At 50.3% G+C, this 17,971-nt stretch overlaps 1 protein-coding gene across 2 annotated transcripts in view; it reads left to right on the forward strand.

Moving 5' to 3' along the window:
- ZNF319 (zinc finger protein 319) overlaps positions 1-17,624 on the forward strand; it is a 91,114-nt gene extending 73,490 nt beyond the window's left edge. For both annotated transcript variants that reach the window (XM_086947807.1, XM_086947808.1), the window contains one exon: positions 14,240-17,624. In XM_086947807.1, the coding sequence (XP_086803933.1) occupies positions 14,470-16,512 (2,043 nt within the window). In that variant the 5' untranslated portion in view covers positions 14,240-14,469 and the 3' untranslated portion in view covers positions 16,513-17,624. The remainder of the gene's footprint in view (positions 1-14,239) is intronic.
- Positions 17,625-17,971: the final 347 nt, after the last annotated feature.

Raw genomic sequence — 17,971 nt, forward strand, 5'->3', positions numbered from 1 at the left:
AAAAGAACAATTGATGGACAGAATACAAAACAATGTACAGAGATCTGGGCCTAAATCCATCGTTTTTTTGCTCCCATGCCATTCCAGTTTTGACCCAGCCATATGTAAATTAGTCTTTAGCCTGTGCCCAATGGCAACAGTTCAGCCCGAACTGCCAGGCAAGATCCTTCCTGGACTGGAAACAAGCATACTAGGACCGGTTTCGGGCTTTTAGCCCTCATCAGCCCAGACGTGGGTCCCGTGCTCACTACACCACTGGATTCAAGCTAGCCTGGCTGATGAAGGGTGATGCCCTGAAACCGGTCCCAGGATGCTTGTTTCCGGTCCAGGAAGGACCTGGCTTGGCAGTTCGGGCCGGACTGTTCCCACAAGGAACAGGCTCAAGACTCCTTTGCATATGGCTGGTTCCAAACTGGGGTGGTGTTTTGAGCAAAAGAATGATGGATTTAACATAGATCCTTGTGACTGGGGGTGAATGTTTGCATTGTCCAGCATTCTGTCCATCAATTGTTTCTTTTGCATGAGTCCAAACGCAAGCACAAAAAAGGAAAGCAGGGCTTGGGCCCATGGTTTCAAAGAAAAAGTGCAAGCTCATCAAGAATTGAGTCTCGCACCCTCCAGGTACCCAGCCACAGAACCAATACCTCAGCTGGTACCTACATACTTCGAGTTCCCCGGGCCATTGACGGTCTCCTAGAAAATGGAGGATTGTAAGGAGGACATGCTGGAAATCTTTAGTATGCTTCTCGCTCTGTCTCATACACCAATGGGCCCCACAGAACTGCAGGGGCCTTCCATCGGATTACCAGTGGCAGGCCCACTCTTGAATCGATATGTACCCATTGGACACATTAATAGGTCATTACTGATTGCAGTACTGACTTCCATACTAGGCCCCACGATCCATACTGGTTCCTGTTCCAGATAACCACTCCAATGGTGCCGCTTGATGACCCAAGGCTGACTCCAATGTCGGACTCCGAACTGACATCAACCCTAACTCAACTGATGTACTGATGTTGTGCGATAGAATCACAAAAGGGCACGCAGTTGTTATGCAACTTCAATTTAACCCTGTGCCTCTACTGCCATGCAACTATCAGCAGAGACACCATTCTTTTGGTCGAAATCATGTTCTTGTCTGCCCATTACTTGACAAGCGGTCTAGGGACTCAGGCTAGCTCCTGGTGAACCAAATTGTCTCTCCAAGCACCCTACTCTGAAAAGTCTTATTGCACAATCTTCAACCACTACGGTTAGTCTTAGTTGATTTCTAACCAGTTCTTCCTGAGAAGGACGAATGGTTTTGACAAGCAAATGTTTTTTTTCTGCTAGCCAGGAAATGCAGTCCATAAACTCATTCAGTTGGTTGGACTGCTTATGTGCATGCTTATTGGGACATGTCCAGCAAGATCTTCCTGGCTGAGCCAGAGAAGCCCTAAGTATTTCCAGGTCTGACAGTCCATGAAGGGCAGCGCAATATGTCACCTACGCAGCTTATGCACACAAATTATGTTGCCACACAGAGCAATTGGCACGTGTTGTGCTCTGCAGACACACTGGGAAGAGGTCAACTGGATTTTCTGGCAGTGTGCAAGTATCACTGATGGACATGCTCTTTAAAGGGACACACCTTTTTTATTTATTTAAATTTTTTTTTTAGAGAAGGTGGACTCTGAGCTCAAATGGTTTAAAAATAGTAGTGCCACAAAACGTTCCTTAGATTTATTGGCTCCAGCGAAGCATTTTCCCCTTCACTTCTGCACGTTTAAGGCTTTCATGCAGGGGTGAGCCTGTAGGCAATGAGTATCTTGTCAGCCAATTATATAGCAGACACACCAGTCCTTTCGGGGCCTTGAATGCAGTGCAAGCAGACATCGTGCAGGCCAGCTTGCACAGAGCCCTAACTCCTTTTACCCTGCTACAGCAGTTGCCAAACAACTTTAGTTTATCTCAGGGCTCACACCAGACTGGTGGGAGACATCATTCAATAATTTCCTTCCAAGCTGGCCATCCACCACATCTGAGAAATGGGTCTTACTGATCTTCCAAAAGTGTTACACCTTGCTTTTCAAATCTGCAATCTGGTGCTGTGCCTGGGATACTGACCCCATACAAGTGAAACCATAGGAAGTCCTTTTGTTTGAAGGCCTTAAAGTGAACACTGTAACAGGTTTTTGGTCCGGCCTGTGGTCCTTGTATGTTGCTGGTCCAACTGCCCTTGTTTAAATCACCAGTTGTGAGGCAGTTTATTACAATGTTCACTCCCAAACCGTATGGGATACCCTGTGGGACTTTCACTTGATCATGGCATTTTTTGTGTATACACCCTTTTACTATATTCATAGTTGTTAACTGTCTCTTGACTCCGAAAACTGGCTTCTTCGTTGTGATTGTTAGCTCACATGAGTGAACTACAGTTACTTTCAGTGGAGCTTCCCTACACCACAACCTTCCTAGACAAATTGTTGCTGAGGACTTGGATGACATTTTGCTTTAGGTTGTGGGACACCCCCGCGCCGCACGGCCACCAGCTGCTGCGTGTGCCCCATTGCCTGCCTTCTGCCTCAGCGCCGGCCTCGCTGCCGCCTTGGTCGCTCCCCTTTGGTTTTTGCCGGTTTTTTGCCCTAAATTTGTGCTTGTTTTGTTTTTGTGCCGTATGATCGCTACTTTCGCTGTATTTCCACTGTTTTGTCCGACATTTGTGCCTGTATTTATTGTGCCGTTTTCCTTCCTGTTTTGCCCTCCATTTGTGCCTGCTTAATTGATTGTGACCTCTGTGCCGTGTTTGTCTCCTTCCTGTTTGCCCGCCTACCTCGCCGCCCTCCGCTCTCCCTCCCCGCTTCCCGCCACCGCTATTTGCCCCGCCCCTTTTCTCTTCTGTTCCCTCCCCGCTCCCGCCTCCCAGCTGCTCCGCCCACCCGCGCACTTGGCCTTAAATGGCGACCGTGCGACGCAGGTGAGTGTGCCCCACTTGTGGGACACCCCCGCGCCGCACGGCCACCAGCTGCTGCGTGTGCCCCATTGCCTGCCTTCTGCCTCAGCGCCGGCCTCGCTGCCGCCTTGGTCGCTCCCCTTTGGTTTTTGCCGGTTTTTTGCCCTAAATTTGTGCTTGTTTTGTTTTTGTGCCGTAAGATCGCTACTTTCGCTGTATTTCCACTGTTTTGTCCGACATTTGTGCCTGTATTTATTGTGCCGTTTTCCTTCCGGTTTTGCCTTCCATTTGTGCCTGCTTAATTGATTGTGACCTCTGTGCCGTGTTTGTCTCCTTCCTGTTTGCCCGCCTACCTCGCCGCCCTCCGCTCTCCCTCCCCGCTTCCCGCTTCCCGCCACCGCCATTTGCCCCGCCCCTTTTCTCTTCTGTTCCCTCCCCGCTCCCGCCTCCCAGCTGCTCCGCCCACCCGCGCACTTGGCCTTAAATGGCGACCGTGCGACGCAGGTGAGTGTGACCCACTTGTGGGACACCCCCGCGCCGCACGGCCACCAGCTGCTGCGTGTGCCCCATTGCCTGCCTTCTGCCTCAGCGCCGGCCTCGCTGCCGCCTTGGTCGCTCTCCTTTGGTTTTTGCCGGTTTTTTGCCCTAAATTTGTGCTTGTTTTGTTTTTGTGCCGTATGATCGCTACTTTCGCTGTATTTCCACTGTTTTGTCCGACATTTGTGCCTGTATTTATTGTGCCGTTTTCCTTCCTGTTTTGCCCTCCATTTGTGCCTGCTTAATTGATTGTGACCTCTGTGCCGTGTTTGTCTCCTTCCTGTTTGCCCGCCTACCTCGCCGCCCTCCGCTCTCCCTCCCCGCTTCCCGCTTCCCGCCACCGCCATTTGCCCCGCCCCTTTTCTCTTCTGTTCCCTCCCCGCTCCCGCCTCCCAGCTGCTCCGCCCACCCGCGCACTTGGCCTTAAATGGCGACCGTGCGACGCAGGTGAGTGTGACCCACTTGTGGGACACCCCCGCGCCGCACGGCCACCAGCTGCTGCGTGTGCCCCATTGCCTGCCTTCTGCCTCAGCGCCGGCCTCGCTGCCGCCTTGGTCGCTCCCCTTTGGTTTTTGCCGTTTTTTTGCCCTAAATTTGTGCTTGTTTTGTTTTTGTGCCGTATGATCGCTACTTTCGCTGTATTTCCCCTGTTTTGTCCGACATTTGTGCCTGTATTTATTGTGCCGTTTTCCTTCCTGTTTTGCCCTCCATTTGTGCCTGCTTAATTGATTGTGACCTCTGTGCCGTGTTTGTCTCCTTCCTGTTTGCCCGCCTACCTCGCCGCCCTCCGCTCTCCCTCCCCGCTTCCCGCTTCCCGCCACCGCCATTTGCCCCACCCCTTTTCTCTTCTGTTCCCTCCCCGCTCCCGCCTCCCAGCTGCTCCGCCCACCCGCGCACTTCGCCTTAAATGGCGGCCGTGCGAACGCGCAGCGGGCGCGCCGATTGTGCGCCGAAGGCGCGCCAAAGGTAAGCCCGTCTGCGCCCGTCCGCGACCGGATCGCGACCAGCGCCTGGACCCCTGGCCCCCGTAGACCCCGTCCGACCCGCCTGACGTACTCCGCCGCCACTCTCATCGCTCTCAACTCCGGCCGACTCCCAGAATGCAATCAAGCCACACCACGACGCACCCACGGACCTTTCAGCTGCCACGCCTGCAAATTCACCTGCATCCGGACCTGCCTCGCACCAGCACCCGCCAAGTCGAACACCAGCAGCACCCACCTCAAGTGCATCCTGCTCAACACCCGCTCCGTCCACAGACACGCCATCGAACTCTGGAACCTCCTAGACGCCACAGCCCCTGACGTTGCCTTCCTCACGGAGACCTGGATGAACGCCTCTTCAGCTCCCGACATCGCCATCGCTATCCCAGAGGGCTACAAGATCGTCCGGAGGGACCGCAACGCCAACCAGATGGGAGGAGGCATCGCCATCATCCACAAGAACACCATCCGTCTCACGACCAGCACCGACAACACCCTGACCACCGCCGAACACCTGCATTTCCAGATCCACACCAACCCGAACACCACCCTCAGAGGCACCCTGATCTACCGACCCCCTGGACCACGCACACAATTCAGCGAGGACATCGCCGACTTCGTCAGCCCGCTTGCCCTCCCCTCCTCTGACTACATCCTCCTGGGGGACCTCAACTTCCACCTGGAGAACAACAACGACCGCAACACCAGCACCCTGCTCGACAACCTCGCCAACCTGGGACTCAAGCAACTGGTGTCCACCCCCACCCACCTCGCCGGACACACACTCGACGCAGTCTTCTCTTCCAGCACAGACATCGACTTCAGCCACGCCACAGAGCTTCAATGGACGGACCACAGCTGCGTCCACTTCACCTTCAAGAGAACGACGACCCACCACCACCAGCAACAGGCCGCCCGCAGAAGCTGGAACAAGATCACAGCAGACCAGCTCGCCACCTCCCTGAGCCAGCACCCTCCTGCCAGCTCAGCGGACCCCAGCCAGGCCGCCGACAACCTCACGAAGTGGATCAGCACCTGCGCGGACGAGCTCGCCCCGCTGAGGACCCCGCCCAGCAGACCCAGCAGCAAGAAAGCCCCGTGGTTCACCGACGAACTCAAGAGCTCCAAGAAGAACTGCCGAGCCCTCGAGAAAGTCTGGAGAAGGGAACCTACACCGGACAACAGGACCTCCTTCAAGCTTGCCACCCGGAAGCACCACCAGCTGATCCGCGCCGCCAAGAAAACAGCATTCAAGGAACGGTTGGACAACAACGCACACAACTGCAAGGAACTCTTCAACATCGTGAAAGAGCTTTCCAACCCCAGCGCAGGAAACAACGACATCACCCCATCGCAAGACCTCTGCAACTCCCTTGCTTCATACTTCCACAACAAGATCGCGGACATACACAACAGCTTCAACAACCAACCAACGCACACCATGACCGAACAATCACCCCCCACCACCACCCTCCACGCCTGGACCCCGATCAGCACCGAAGACACCATCCGCACGATGAACTCCATCCACTCCGGATCACCGACCGACCCCTGCCTTCACCACGTCTTCAACAAGGCCGACGCTGTCATCGCACCCCACCTGCGAGACATCATCAACACATCCTTCGACACCGCCACCTTCCCTGAGAGCTGGAAACACGCCGAACTCAGCGCTCTACTCAAGAAACCACCAGCGGACCCCACCGAACTCAAGAACTACCGCCCCATCTCGCTCCTCCCGTTTCTAGCCAAAGTCATCGAGAAGACCGTCAACAAGCAGATGGCCGCCTTCCTCGAGACGAACGGATCCCTCGACCCCTCACAGTCCGGCTTCCGAGCCAATCACAGCACCGAGACCGCCCTCATCGCCGCCACCGATGACATCCGAGCCCTGATGGACAATGGAGAAACAGCGGCCCTCATCCTCCTAGACCTCTCCGCGGCATTCGACACGGTCTGCCACCGCACCCTAGTACAGCGCCTCAGCAACATCGGAATCCAGGACAAGGCGCTGGAATGGATCATCTCCTTCCTCGACGGAAGAACTCAGAGAGTCCGCCTACCACCGTACAAGTCAGAGGCCTCCGAAGTCATCTGCGGCGTCCCTCAAGGATCATCTCTGAGCCCCACCCTCTTCAACGTCTACATGAGCCCCATCGCGGCCATCGTACGCAAACACAACCTCAGCATAATCTCCTACGCCGACGACACCCAGCTGATCCTCTCCCTGACCAACGTCCCCGCCTCCGCCAGAGCCAACCTGCACGAAGGGATGAAAGAGGTAGCCGAGTGGATGACAACCAGCCGCCTGAAATTGAACTCTGACAAGACGGAGGTCCTCATCCTGGGCTCTTCCCCCTCCGCCTGGGACGACTCCTGGTGGCCTCCCGCCCTGGGCACCGCACCCAAACCGACAGACCATGCACGCAACCTGGGCTTCATCCTGGACTCCTCCCTCTCCATGACCAGGCAAGTCAACAACGTCTCCTCGGCGTGCTTCAACATCCTACGCATGCTACGGAAGATCTTCCGGTGGATCCCCACCGAGACCAGGAAGACCGTCACCCAGGCCCTCGTCACCAGCCGACTGGACTACGGAAACGCCCTCTACGCCGGTACCACCGCCAAGCTCCAGAAGAGACTCCAGCGGATCCAGAACGCCTCAGCCAGACTCATCCTCGACATCCCACGAACCAGCCACATCACCGGACATCTGAGAGACCTTCACTGGCTCCCCGTCAACAAAAGAATCACCTTCCGCCTCCTCACCCACGCACACAAAGCCCTACACCACCAAGGCCCGAGCTACCTCAACAGCCGGATCAACTTCTACGCTCCCAAACGCCACCTCCGATCAGCCAACCACGCCCTCGCCGCCGTCCCCCGCATCCGAAGAGCGACTACAGGAGGAAGGTCCTTCTCCTACCTGGCCGCCAAGACCTGGAACTCCCTCCCTCCCGACCTGCGCCTGACCCAAGACCACCTCTCCTTCAGGAAGAAGCTGAAGACCTGGCTGTTCGAGCAGTAGCGCCCCCCCCCCCCCCCCCCCGCCCCCCGCAGCGCCTTGAGACCCTACGGGTATGTAGCGCGCTCTATAAGTGTCACTGATTGATTGATTGATTGATTGATTGACTCCCTTCTTGTAGGAAAGTAACTTTTTGCCAGATACCTGGTCCAATTTGACTGAGTGTGCACTGGGACCTGCTAACCAGGTCCCAGCACCTGTGCTCTTTCCCAAAACTGTACAGTTGTTTCCACAATAGGCACACCTCTATGCCACATGCAATTCCCTTGTAAAAGGTACCCCAGGTACCGAGGGCCTTGTGACCAGATAGGGCCTCTGAGGGCTGCAGCATGGATTATACCACCTTTGGAGACCCTGCACCTTAATACCCACACACTGCCATTGCAGGCAGCGTGTTCAGGTGCAGACCAAAGTGAAGAGTCGACATGGCACACATCTGTGTGTGCCATGCCCACCAACACTGCCAGTGTAAAGGGTAAGTCACCCCTCTAACAGCCCTCACAGCCCTAAGGCAGGGTGCGTCATACTACAGGTGAGGGTATAGCTGCATTAACAATGTGCCCCTATAGGGTCTGTGCCATTCACAGACATTGTAAATGCAGTAAATCAATTTTGAGTACATGGGCTGGTAGCTTGTCAACACAAACTCCACAGATCCATGGTGACTTTACTAAAGACTGAGAAGTTTGGTTTCAAACTTCTAAGCATAATAAACCCACACTGATGTCAGTATTGGATTTATTATAAAATGCACTCAGAGGGCATCTTAGAGTGCCTCCTGAAAAACTGCAACAGTACCAATGTTGTTTATATGCCCCTGCGAACTTCAGTATGTGGGAATGACTTGTAGGAAAGTCCAACAGAGGATCTGCGAACATCGTATCACTATCTGGTGCAAAAAAACAACAACAAGACTAACTGAGCACTTCCTCCAAAATAATCACACTACCAATGACATGCGATGAACAGTCATTGAGCAAATAAAATCAGGAGAAAGATTACAGCAACGCTTATTCGAGAAAGAACAACAATGGATATACAAAATTTCCACACACAAAAATGGGCTGAATGATAACATTCCTTTGAACTCAGTCCTTTCTAAATAACCTGTCCTTCTTTTTTCTCACGATATTAACAAGTAGTACGGCTTCCATTGTGTGAGGACATTCGTACTCCCCTTGCATCTATGAACCGCCCTGGGCACTAGTCATGCCAGCTCTATAACCCAGCAATTGGTGCTATCAATACCCTCCTCCAGCCTGCCATTACCAGGCATCTAAAGCACTGTTTTCCATTGCCAGGCACCAAGAACATTGCCTTTACGTTCCCAGGCACTCCTTGTTAGGCTGCGCCTGTTTTTTCCTTGATCCGCGTTATGATATAGCTGGGCACTCGGCACTGCAAACTCTACAATCCAGTGATTTGCACGATTAGTACCCTCCCCCAGCTTGCCATTAAAAGGCACCAGCAGCACTGTTCTTCATTGCCAGGCATTCAGAGTATTGCCCTTTACTTTCCCATGCACTCATGATTAGGCTGCGCTTGCTTTTTTCTTGCACCGCGCTACAATATAATAGATCAGCATCACTAGCAATTCTACCTACGTTTTCCCGTTTGCTATCACTTGCCTTTGTTAGGTACCGAGCTCAGGCTTTACCCCGCGAAGGCCGAATAGCGGCCTTTACGCAGCGTCCTTAGCAATGCGCGAACCGAGCCTCCAACTACCGTCACACTTTACACACCTACCATGTGAGGGCACTGTCACGCCCCCCAACATGTACCCGGAAATGAAGCGCATTGATGCAGCAGGCAGAGGCCCCTTCTGTGTTTTCGGGACGCTGCTGCGGGTCTTAGGCTAGGCGTAACAGCCGGTAACTGGTCTCCACGCAGTGAGTATTCATGCATGATGCTGGCGGGCTCCGCCTTCTCTGTGTTGGAGCCCTGTATTTTTAGGCACTAACCCTGTTCCCTACTTACTCCCAGATAGTCCATAGCACCAGCACCTCGACCCCGGCTTCCATGAAGCACACGATTTTGCGTTTTAAGTAAGCCTTGTGTTCTTCTTTTCCCTTTCCCAACAACATTCCTTTTGTTCACGCCATTACCAACATGCATGCTTTTTATTGATCTAACACACTCACGGAGTGGTGTGAGAGTGTAGACACCAGCACTTTTGAAATTTAATAAGTGTGGATGATTTAGGTATTCACAGTTGGAATACCACTAGGGAGTTAATGTACAAGTGATACACTGTACTTCCCATGACAGTCATGATTCGGTAAGAGCGCGCAGACACTCACTTTATTACTATGTTCAGTGGGTTGTAATGCATGATCATGGACGGATGTCCTTCTGATCATGCACACAGTGCCACAGAGGTTTTGTGGCATGGTACCCGTGATTACCATTGGGTAGTCATTGGACACACCGTGTTTATACCCACTGTAGTAAGCACGAGTTATGACCAGAGTAGCACATTCTTCCTTTGACATTTGTGATACAATTGATTATGTTGTGTATTTGTTTGTTTGTGTTTTCAGATGATTTTTCTCTTTCAACAATTGAGAAAGGGAACGCCTAACTGTAAGTACACGGTTGGGCTTCACAGTGACCAAGGGTAGGGTACACCTTGGCGCGTGTAGACCGCCCTGGCCATATCCACTGGTCCGGATGAAAACCTGGAATCTTCCTCCTAGATGTTGAAACATGAAGACTCTTTTTGATTTCACTTTTGTTCTATATTTAGATACTGAAGGTCAATCAAACCTAACACTGTATCGATAAGAACCTTTTAATATTGCCCAGTTGCTCCAGAATAAAAAGTTTTCAAAAAGGAGTTAAATCTGGCCAATTTTTGATTCTCACCTTTTTTCACTCACTCAAAAAATACCCGCTCCACTGTAATCGGGTCTCTCAGCACACCCGAACGGCACTCAGCTGTTTGGGTGGGACCCCATTGATGAAGCATGTCACCAACTAGGTTGGCGGGTGAGGGGTCTTCTTAAAAAGGAGAATTTTTCCTTTTTTTGTGTGCACCTTTTCTTTGACTTCAGAGACATCACAATGTCTCTAGGGTGTACCCCTCCTATTGTTTTGACTTTTCCAGAAAGCCTTCCAGGCCTCCAATAAACCCCGGAGATCTTCAAACAATCTCCAAGAACCTCTTTTTGGGCTAGAGAAGCGACTCCCCGGCATCCGCCATTACAAAGACCGCAGTAGTTGAGGACCAACCCTTGTGTTGGCGCAACAAATTACTAAAAAAGGAACCACAAAACCGCAGCGGTAGAGGATTGACACTTGTGGCAATGTCTCTCTACCCAGCCAGAAGAAAGCCCCACAGCTGTATGTCCTCCAGGATCTAGAGGGTCCCTCTTGACCCAAGCTGAGCACCGCTCTGTTCTAGAGAGCCTGTACCCTTCTAAAAGTGGCCCTGTCAGACTCCTCCTGGCCCGCCTGCTTGACCGCAGCCTCTCCGTGACGGCCCAACCTTGGTGGAACTCTACCATCCCCTGCGCATCAACTGCTGGACTGGTGGTTCCTCCCTTCGATCAACAGTGTCTGGCTGATGACTACTGCGACGGTCCTGTGTTGGTGGCCTAACCGAGTCCCATTTATCCCCATTCTTCTCCGCTGACCCCAAGAGAGGAACACCATTGCCGGTATGGACTGTGCGGCGTTGCCACTGAACTTTGCACGCAGCTGTCCTAGTGTCTTTGGTGGTGCAGTGCCTAGCTAAAATTGACCCTTGTCCAGGGTAGGACTAACCCTCGAAGACTGGCAATGTAAGTCGTGTACTTACCCGCTGATGCATAACACTGTTTTCCTTCCTTAGGATTGCATTGCATTCTAACGATAACTAGCAACTGTCTTTCTTGTACCAGTTCTAACTGTTTTGAGTCGACTATACCAGAGTAATTCCAAGACCATAAAGTATTCCTACTGCCTTTTTGAATGTATTACATGCCTGTAACTGAGTTCAACTTGGTTCCTGAAAAAAAAGTAACTAAAGTAATACTTTTACAAAACATTTGTCTGGTGTTAGTCATTGAGTGTTGCTTGGATGGATTTGTACAGCAAATGCATTCACACTACCCTCTGATAAGCCTTACTGCTCAGCCCAGCTACCACTAAATTGAGAGTAAGGTATTCTCTACTTTAACCTCTGCCATACCTTTGGGGACTCGCTGGACTCTGTGCACACTATACATCTTTTTGGTATAGTATATACAGAGCCGGCTTCCTACACTTCTACCTTGAGTAGTCAATCCCTTTGTCGTTCTTTGCTCACACTCCCCTTTTGAAAGAGAAGAAGACGCTTTATCAGTTGGTTCCATAAAAGGGTTATATTTTTACATTGATCGTACTGTGGTCAAATGAGTTGGGGATTAGCAATTTGTAAGGTTTTCTGAAGGAAAGAAAGGGTAGACTTTAGAAGAGGACCCTTTCGAGGTAGGTGGCCCTCAGCATCAAGATCTGCTACACACTGTCCAAGAAAACAGACTTCTGATGGTCTGAGGGTCATTCCATCATTGCAGAGTCTGGTGTGACTCCCTTTAAGTGATGGGGCCTGTCCTTTATATCTGCCAGACTGCGATGTGCTAGTCTCTGTACATGTTTAGAAGGCACTACTGCAGAGAGAGCCAGGTCTGGTTTGAAGGGCACTTCTCCCTCTTGGTTATACAGAACGTTTCATTTGAGTCACTTCTCAGACCCATGACTTTTGGGACGCACTCCTGTAGTATCTTTTCTAAAGGTGAAGCATCTGTAGTTGGAAGTACCCTTTAGAAGACCAAATTTCATACATTTGGTAATAAAAAAGGATCAATTAGAAGAACAAGTTGCATATCTCCTGTAATGCTCCTTCTAGTGAAGTCTGTACCTTACTCCAAAATTCACACTGCCCTCCCACTTTCCTGTTCTATAGAGTAGATTTAATACCTTTTGAAGGTTCTGAGGTTGACGATCGGCACATGGTTACCAACAGTTGTTTTGCACTCTGCGTCTGAGGGCACACAAAAGGAACATTCAAGAAACTGATGTCAGCACACAGGGGTGATGCTTACTTATTAGTGCCTCTGTTCTGTCCTTCCAGTGTGGTCTGGAGTCAATGCATTCTCCCAAAACATCACCTACCAGCGTCACTGGTGATTTCTGAAAAAGTCTCTGGATTAAGTCTGGCACCTATGGGATATTCTAAAGGAATTACTTTGCGGTTACAGTAGCCATCAGAAAAAGGGTAACCGACCCTAAATAACTTCCTTGTCCGAGACAAATGAATCTCATCCACAATAGCAGCAGAAGGTAACGTATTTTGCACTGGTCCCTAGGTGATCCATTTGAAGTGGATCCTCCAGCAGCTGGCTGATGGAGGACCTCGAGTTTTGGACCTGGCACAGTGCCATGAACGCTTTCGCATGAGTTATTTAGTCAGATGGGTTCTGGACCTCGAAGCAGGTTCACACTGTTCCTGAAAAGCACAGTCTGTGGTCTTCTCCAAATGTATCAGTCTATTCTCACAGTAGTCAATCACAGCAGCTCTTTGTCTCTAATCCAGGCCCTGCAACACACTGGCAAGGGAGATATTGGTTAGCAGAGTGAAATCTCAAGATCACAGGCTCTTACAAGCGACACTAATATGTAGCTCCTCTTTGGATGATCAAACAAAACCAATCAAGGAAGTGGCGAAGGAGGCCGGTACTTATGGTCATTCCTGACTGATGGGGACATCGGTAACCTTTGAATCTTGACAGGCTCTTCCAATGTATTAATCCAACTTCAAATGGACAGGCAAAATAAGAATCAGACCCCATACACTGGGTCTGATTGCCCCGAGCAACAGAACGCTGTAGGAAGAGTTGGGTACAGGGATGGGAACACTCGGGCAGGGACGTTACAGGTACTTCAGCGGCTATAGAGGCAACCTCTCCCACCTGCAAGAACAACTTCACTAAGGGGCAGAAAGGAAGGGTTTTGGAAAAACTTGGGTTACTAGGTTAATTGTTTGAATGTCACACACATCTGAAGTTCGCCAAGCACATAGCCAGACATGCACATAGACCTTGCATTCATCCATAAACATACACAGTTGTGTACATTAATTTTCTCTGGTTGTCCCGGACATTTTGGAGGTCTGGTACTCAAGTTAAGGAAGATCGAACATATCTTTTACATGGAAGACAACAGTGGGAATCTCCTGCCGAAGGGCACCGGTTGTAAAAGATGGAGTCCTAACTTCTAATTGTGGTGTTAAACCATCAGTCTGCAATAGACGTGGTGGAGAGGGCAGTAACCACTTTTTAAAATAGAGGCTGCATTTTAAGTGTCTCTCCCTTGACCTGTAAGCTAGGCTAAGGAATCTTTATTCTGTAAATCTCGTGGACTCTCACATGATTTGTCAGTGTGGGAAAAGACACAGGGCAAGGCAGCATGTCTTTTACTGGCCATATTGTGGAAACTCTGTCCAAACATGGTTGATTATTTGAAGGGATTCAGACAAGCCTTGGCATGGACAGGGCCACACATACACTTAAACTTCCAGAAATCTTTTTTTCTTCATTTGTTTTACTTCGTTCTATTGCCTAACCACTGGAAGGTCATTCGAGGAGGGAAAAGTGTTGTATGGCTTTGAAGAGGATATAGATTTGGTTGCTGAATTTGAGTCACTAATGTAAATATGTGTTACTCTTTTGTGCTGCTAGTTGATCTATAATATATCTATATATAACTGAGAGCTAAATGTATTTTCTTTCTGTATTTCAGGATTTCCCCAGGAGTCATCTGTAATTGGCACTTACAGTGGGAACTGAAGTTGAGCAGTTATGCAGTTGTGCACTAAACGGAGTCCCATGAATTCGAAAAGATGAAGGATTGACATAGCAGGCATCCCACATTACATTCACTTTAAATCTGAGGCCCTACTTGCTGTTTGTTATCCGTCCTGCACAAGGTTGAAACCAGCATCCAGCAAAACGTGTTTCTTTTTCACAAGCATGTCGGAAGGTTGGCTGCCACAGCAGCAGCCTCCATCCCAGCACCAGCATCCATCTCAACAGCAGCCACAGCAGCAACCACAGCATCCGCCTCAACAGCAGCCGCAGCATCCGCCTCAACAGCAGCCGCAGCATTCGTCCCAACAGCAGCCGCAGCACCCTCCACAGCAAGCACAACACCAATCCCAACAGCAGCCCCAACATCCATCCCAGCAGCAGCCACCGCATCCAGCTCAGCAGCAGCCACAGCAGCAGCCGCAGCATCCGCCTCAGCAGCAGCCGCAGCATCCGGCTCAGCAGCAACAGCAGCATTCGTCCCAACAGCAGCCACAGCAAGCACAACACCAATCTCAACAGCAGCCCCAACATCCATCCCAACAGCAGCAACAGCATCCAACTCAGCAGCAACATCCACCTCAGCAACAGCATCATGTTGGGGTGTTGGCAGCACTTGGGGAGCACTCTCTGCCACCGAATATTGTGGAGAATCCATTGGGCTGTGCAGTCTATGGCATCCTTCTTCAGCCAGACCCCAACTTACAGCACCACCAGCACCCAGCACTGACTGCGGCAGAGCCTGTACACAAATGCAGTTTGTGCGGCCAAGACCTAACCCATCTTTCAAACCCACATGAACACCAGTGCTTGACCAGCCATGACCGATCATTTCAGTGTACCCAGTGTCTGAAAATATTCCACCAGGCCACAGACCTTTTGGAGCACCAGTGTGTGCAAGTGGAGCAGAAACCCTTTGTGTGTGGAGTGTGCAAGATGGGTTTTTCACTGCTCACATCTCTCGCCCAGCATCATAATGTCCATAATGGGGCTGCCATGAAGTGCTCCATTTGTGAAAAGACCTACAAAACGTCAGAGGACGAATCCCCGCCACCTCCACTGGTGCCCCCTGAGGCCTCGGAGAAACCCTACAGCTGCACCATTTGCCAAAAGACGTTCAAGCATCTGTCTGAGCTTTCACGCCACGAGCGTGTGCACACAGGTGAAAGGCCTTACAAATGTACGCTGTGTGAAAAGAGCTTTAGTCAGTCCTCGCACCTCGTGCACCATAAGCGAACACACAGTTCTGAGCGGCCCTACAAGTGCACAGTGTGTGAGAAGTCCTTCAAGCACCGCTCTCACCTCGTGAGACACATGTATGCACACTCTGGGGAGCACCTCTTCCGCTGTAATATCTGCGAACTGCACTTCAAAGAGTCGTCGGAGTTGTTACACCACCCATGCACACCAGTAGGAGAACGGCCGTTCCGCTGCGGAGAGTGTCAGAAGTCCTTCAAACGACCCTCTGATCTGCGCCAGCATGAACGCACACACAGCGAAGAGCGGCCCTTCAAGTGTGACCTCTGCCAGATGAGCTTCAAGCAGCAGTATGCCCTCATGCGTCATCGCCGTACCCACAAGGTGGAAGAGCCTTTTAAATGCAACTTGTGTGAGAAAGGCTTTGTTCAGCCTGCTCATCTTATCTACCATCAGCATGTGCACGGCATTGAGAACCTCTTTAAGTGCAATGTGTGTCAGAAGGGCTTCAACCAGTCCTCTGAGCTGCTGCGGCACAAGTGTGTCCAGAGTGCTGAGCGGCCGTTCAAGTGCACGCTATGCAACAAGTCGTACAAACGTTCCTCAGCCTTGCAGAAACACCAGTCCGCACATTGTGCTGAGAAACCACTGAAGTGTACTCTGTGCGAGCGACGCTTCTTTTCCTCTTCTGAGTTTGTGCAGCACCGCTGCGACCCAGCCCGCGAGAAGCCTCTTAAGTGCCCAGACTGTGAGAAGCGCTTTAAGTACGCCTCAGATCTGCAGCGGCACCGGAGAGTTCACACCGGGGAGAAGCCGTACAAGTGCCCCTCGTGTGAGAAGGCCTTCAAGCAACGGGAACACCTTAACAAGCACCATAGCGTTCATGCCCGGGAGCAGCAGTTCAAGTGTATGTGGTGTGGGGAGCGGTTCCTAGATCTGGCACTGCTTCAGGAACACAGTGCGCAGCACACTGCAGAGGGCGCCTACCAGGTGGCAGCATGCTTGCCATGAACACCCTACTCGCCAAAAACCAGCAACTCGCAGCTGATAAAGGCCACCCAGGCCCACCTTGGAGCCAAACCCCACTCCAAATACAGTGATAGAATTATTAGCACTTGATTGAGCAAGGAGCGGTCCTCTGTGGGAAATAGCTGCCTTTTTCCTGAGAGCTACCCACGTTTGTGAGAGAGTACTCCAAGTTATGTTTTGCCTTTTTTGGGGAGCATGTTAGTGAATTGGGGGCAATACAGTATCCATTCATGGTCACTGGGTTTTGCAAACCATGGCACACTGATGTTCGGTTCGCCAAATGGTCCCAGAACACCACTTTCCTTTGTATTCTGAGAGAAGTCTGCGAAGTGTATGAGGGATATTAAGTATTTTGCAAGGTTACTTGTGCGGTGAGAAGGGACCACTGTTATTGTGCAATGGATGGAGGGTATGATTTCAAGATTGCTGATAAGAACTAGACCATTCCAGGAAGAGCTAGTTGAAATCAGTTTTCCCTCTGTCCTAGAAATACAGATCGCTAGCAGATGCCAGATAACTTTCTCTTCATGTTATCAAAGTCCATTATTGAGTCACCGTAAGTAGGCTTTTGAAGCCAGACTACTGGTGTTACTCTCTACTCACTTGCTTGTCTCTAATGGGTAGTGAAGAGTGTTTGGATTGCCTACTTGCCCAATCTTCGTAAGTCAATAGTCCTTGTAGGATTTGGCGATACCCACATTGGACAGTCATGTGTGATCAGATCACATCTTGTTGATATGTGAAAAACTGAAGCCCTCTGCAGCTTGGAAGCCCATTGTTTGCCCTTTATGGTTTTTAAACCAACCTATAGTAGCAAGGCACATGCACTTCTTTGAGAGTCTAATCATTGTAGCATATCAGGACGTGTGTAGGAACACCTTAATATACTCTGGATTAATTTAACTTGTATATGTGTATGTGTATATATACATATAAATCTATACTAAATATCTGTTTCAAACTATGTATGTGTTAAGGCTACATTACTCTATTAGAGTATTTTGGTAGTCAACTCACTTGTGATGCCCATACTGTCAGTTCCAGTTGATGTAATGTGGTTTTACTTTTCAAAAATTATAGCGCATACCTCAACCTAGAACACACTTCTTGTTATTGTTGATTAGTATGAGTCATTGAGAGGATGTGTTGATCTGGATACTTAAAAAATAGTCCTCGCTTCTTCACCTGTCCTTTTATCACACTTGATGCCTTGGACTCTAATAACTCTCTTCTGATTAAAACCCGCCCTTTGGTCTCTGCAGTATCATTTCATACCCATAGACTGTTTCATCTAAGGAAATCAAAGACTATATGATGGTTTGGAAAGAGAGTAGTGTTTATTAAGAATGACCTCTTTAAATGTCTGTTGCTACTAAAACCAGATCTCCGCTGGAAGCAAGCTACAAGCATCATTACAGTTTCTTTTCATTTACATACAGTA

Source organism: Lissotriton vulgaris, chromosome 12 (assembly GCF_964263255.1).
Source record: "Lissotriton vulgaris chromosome 12, aLisVul1.2, whole genome shotgun sequence".
Lineage (NCBI taxonomy): Eukaryota > Metazoa > Chordata > Amphibia > Caudata > Salamandridae > Lissotriton > Lissotriton vulgaris.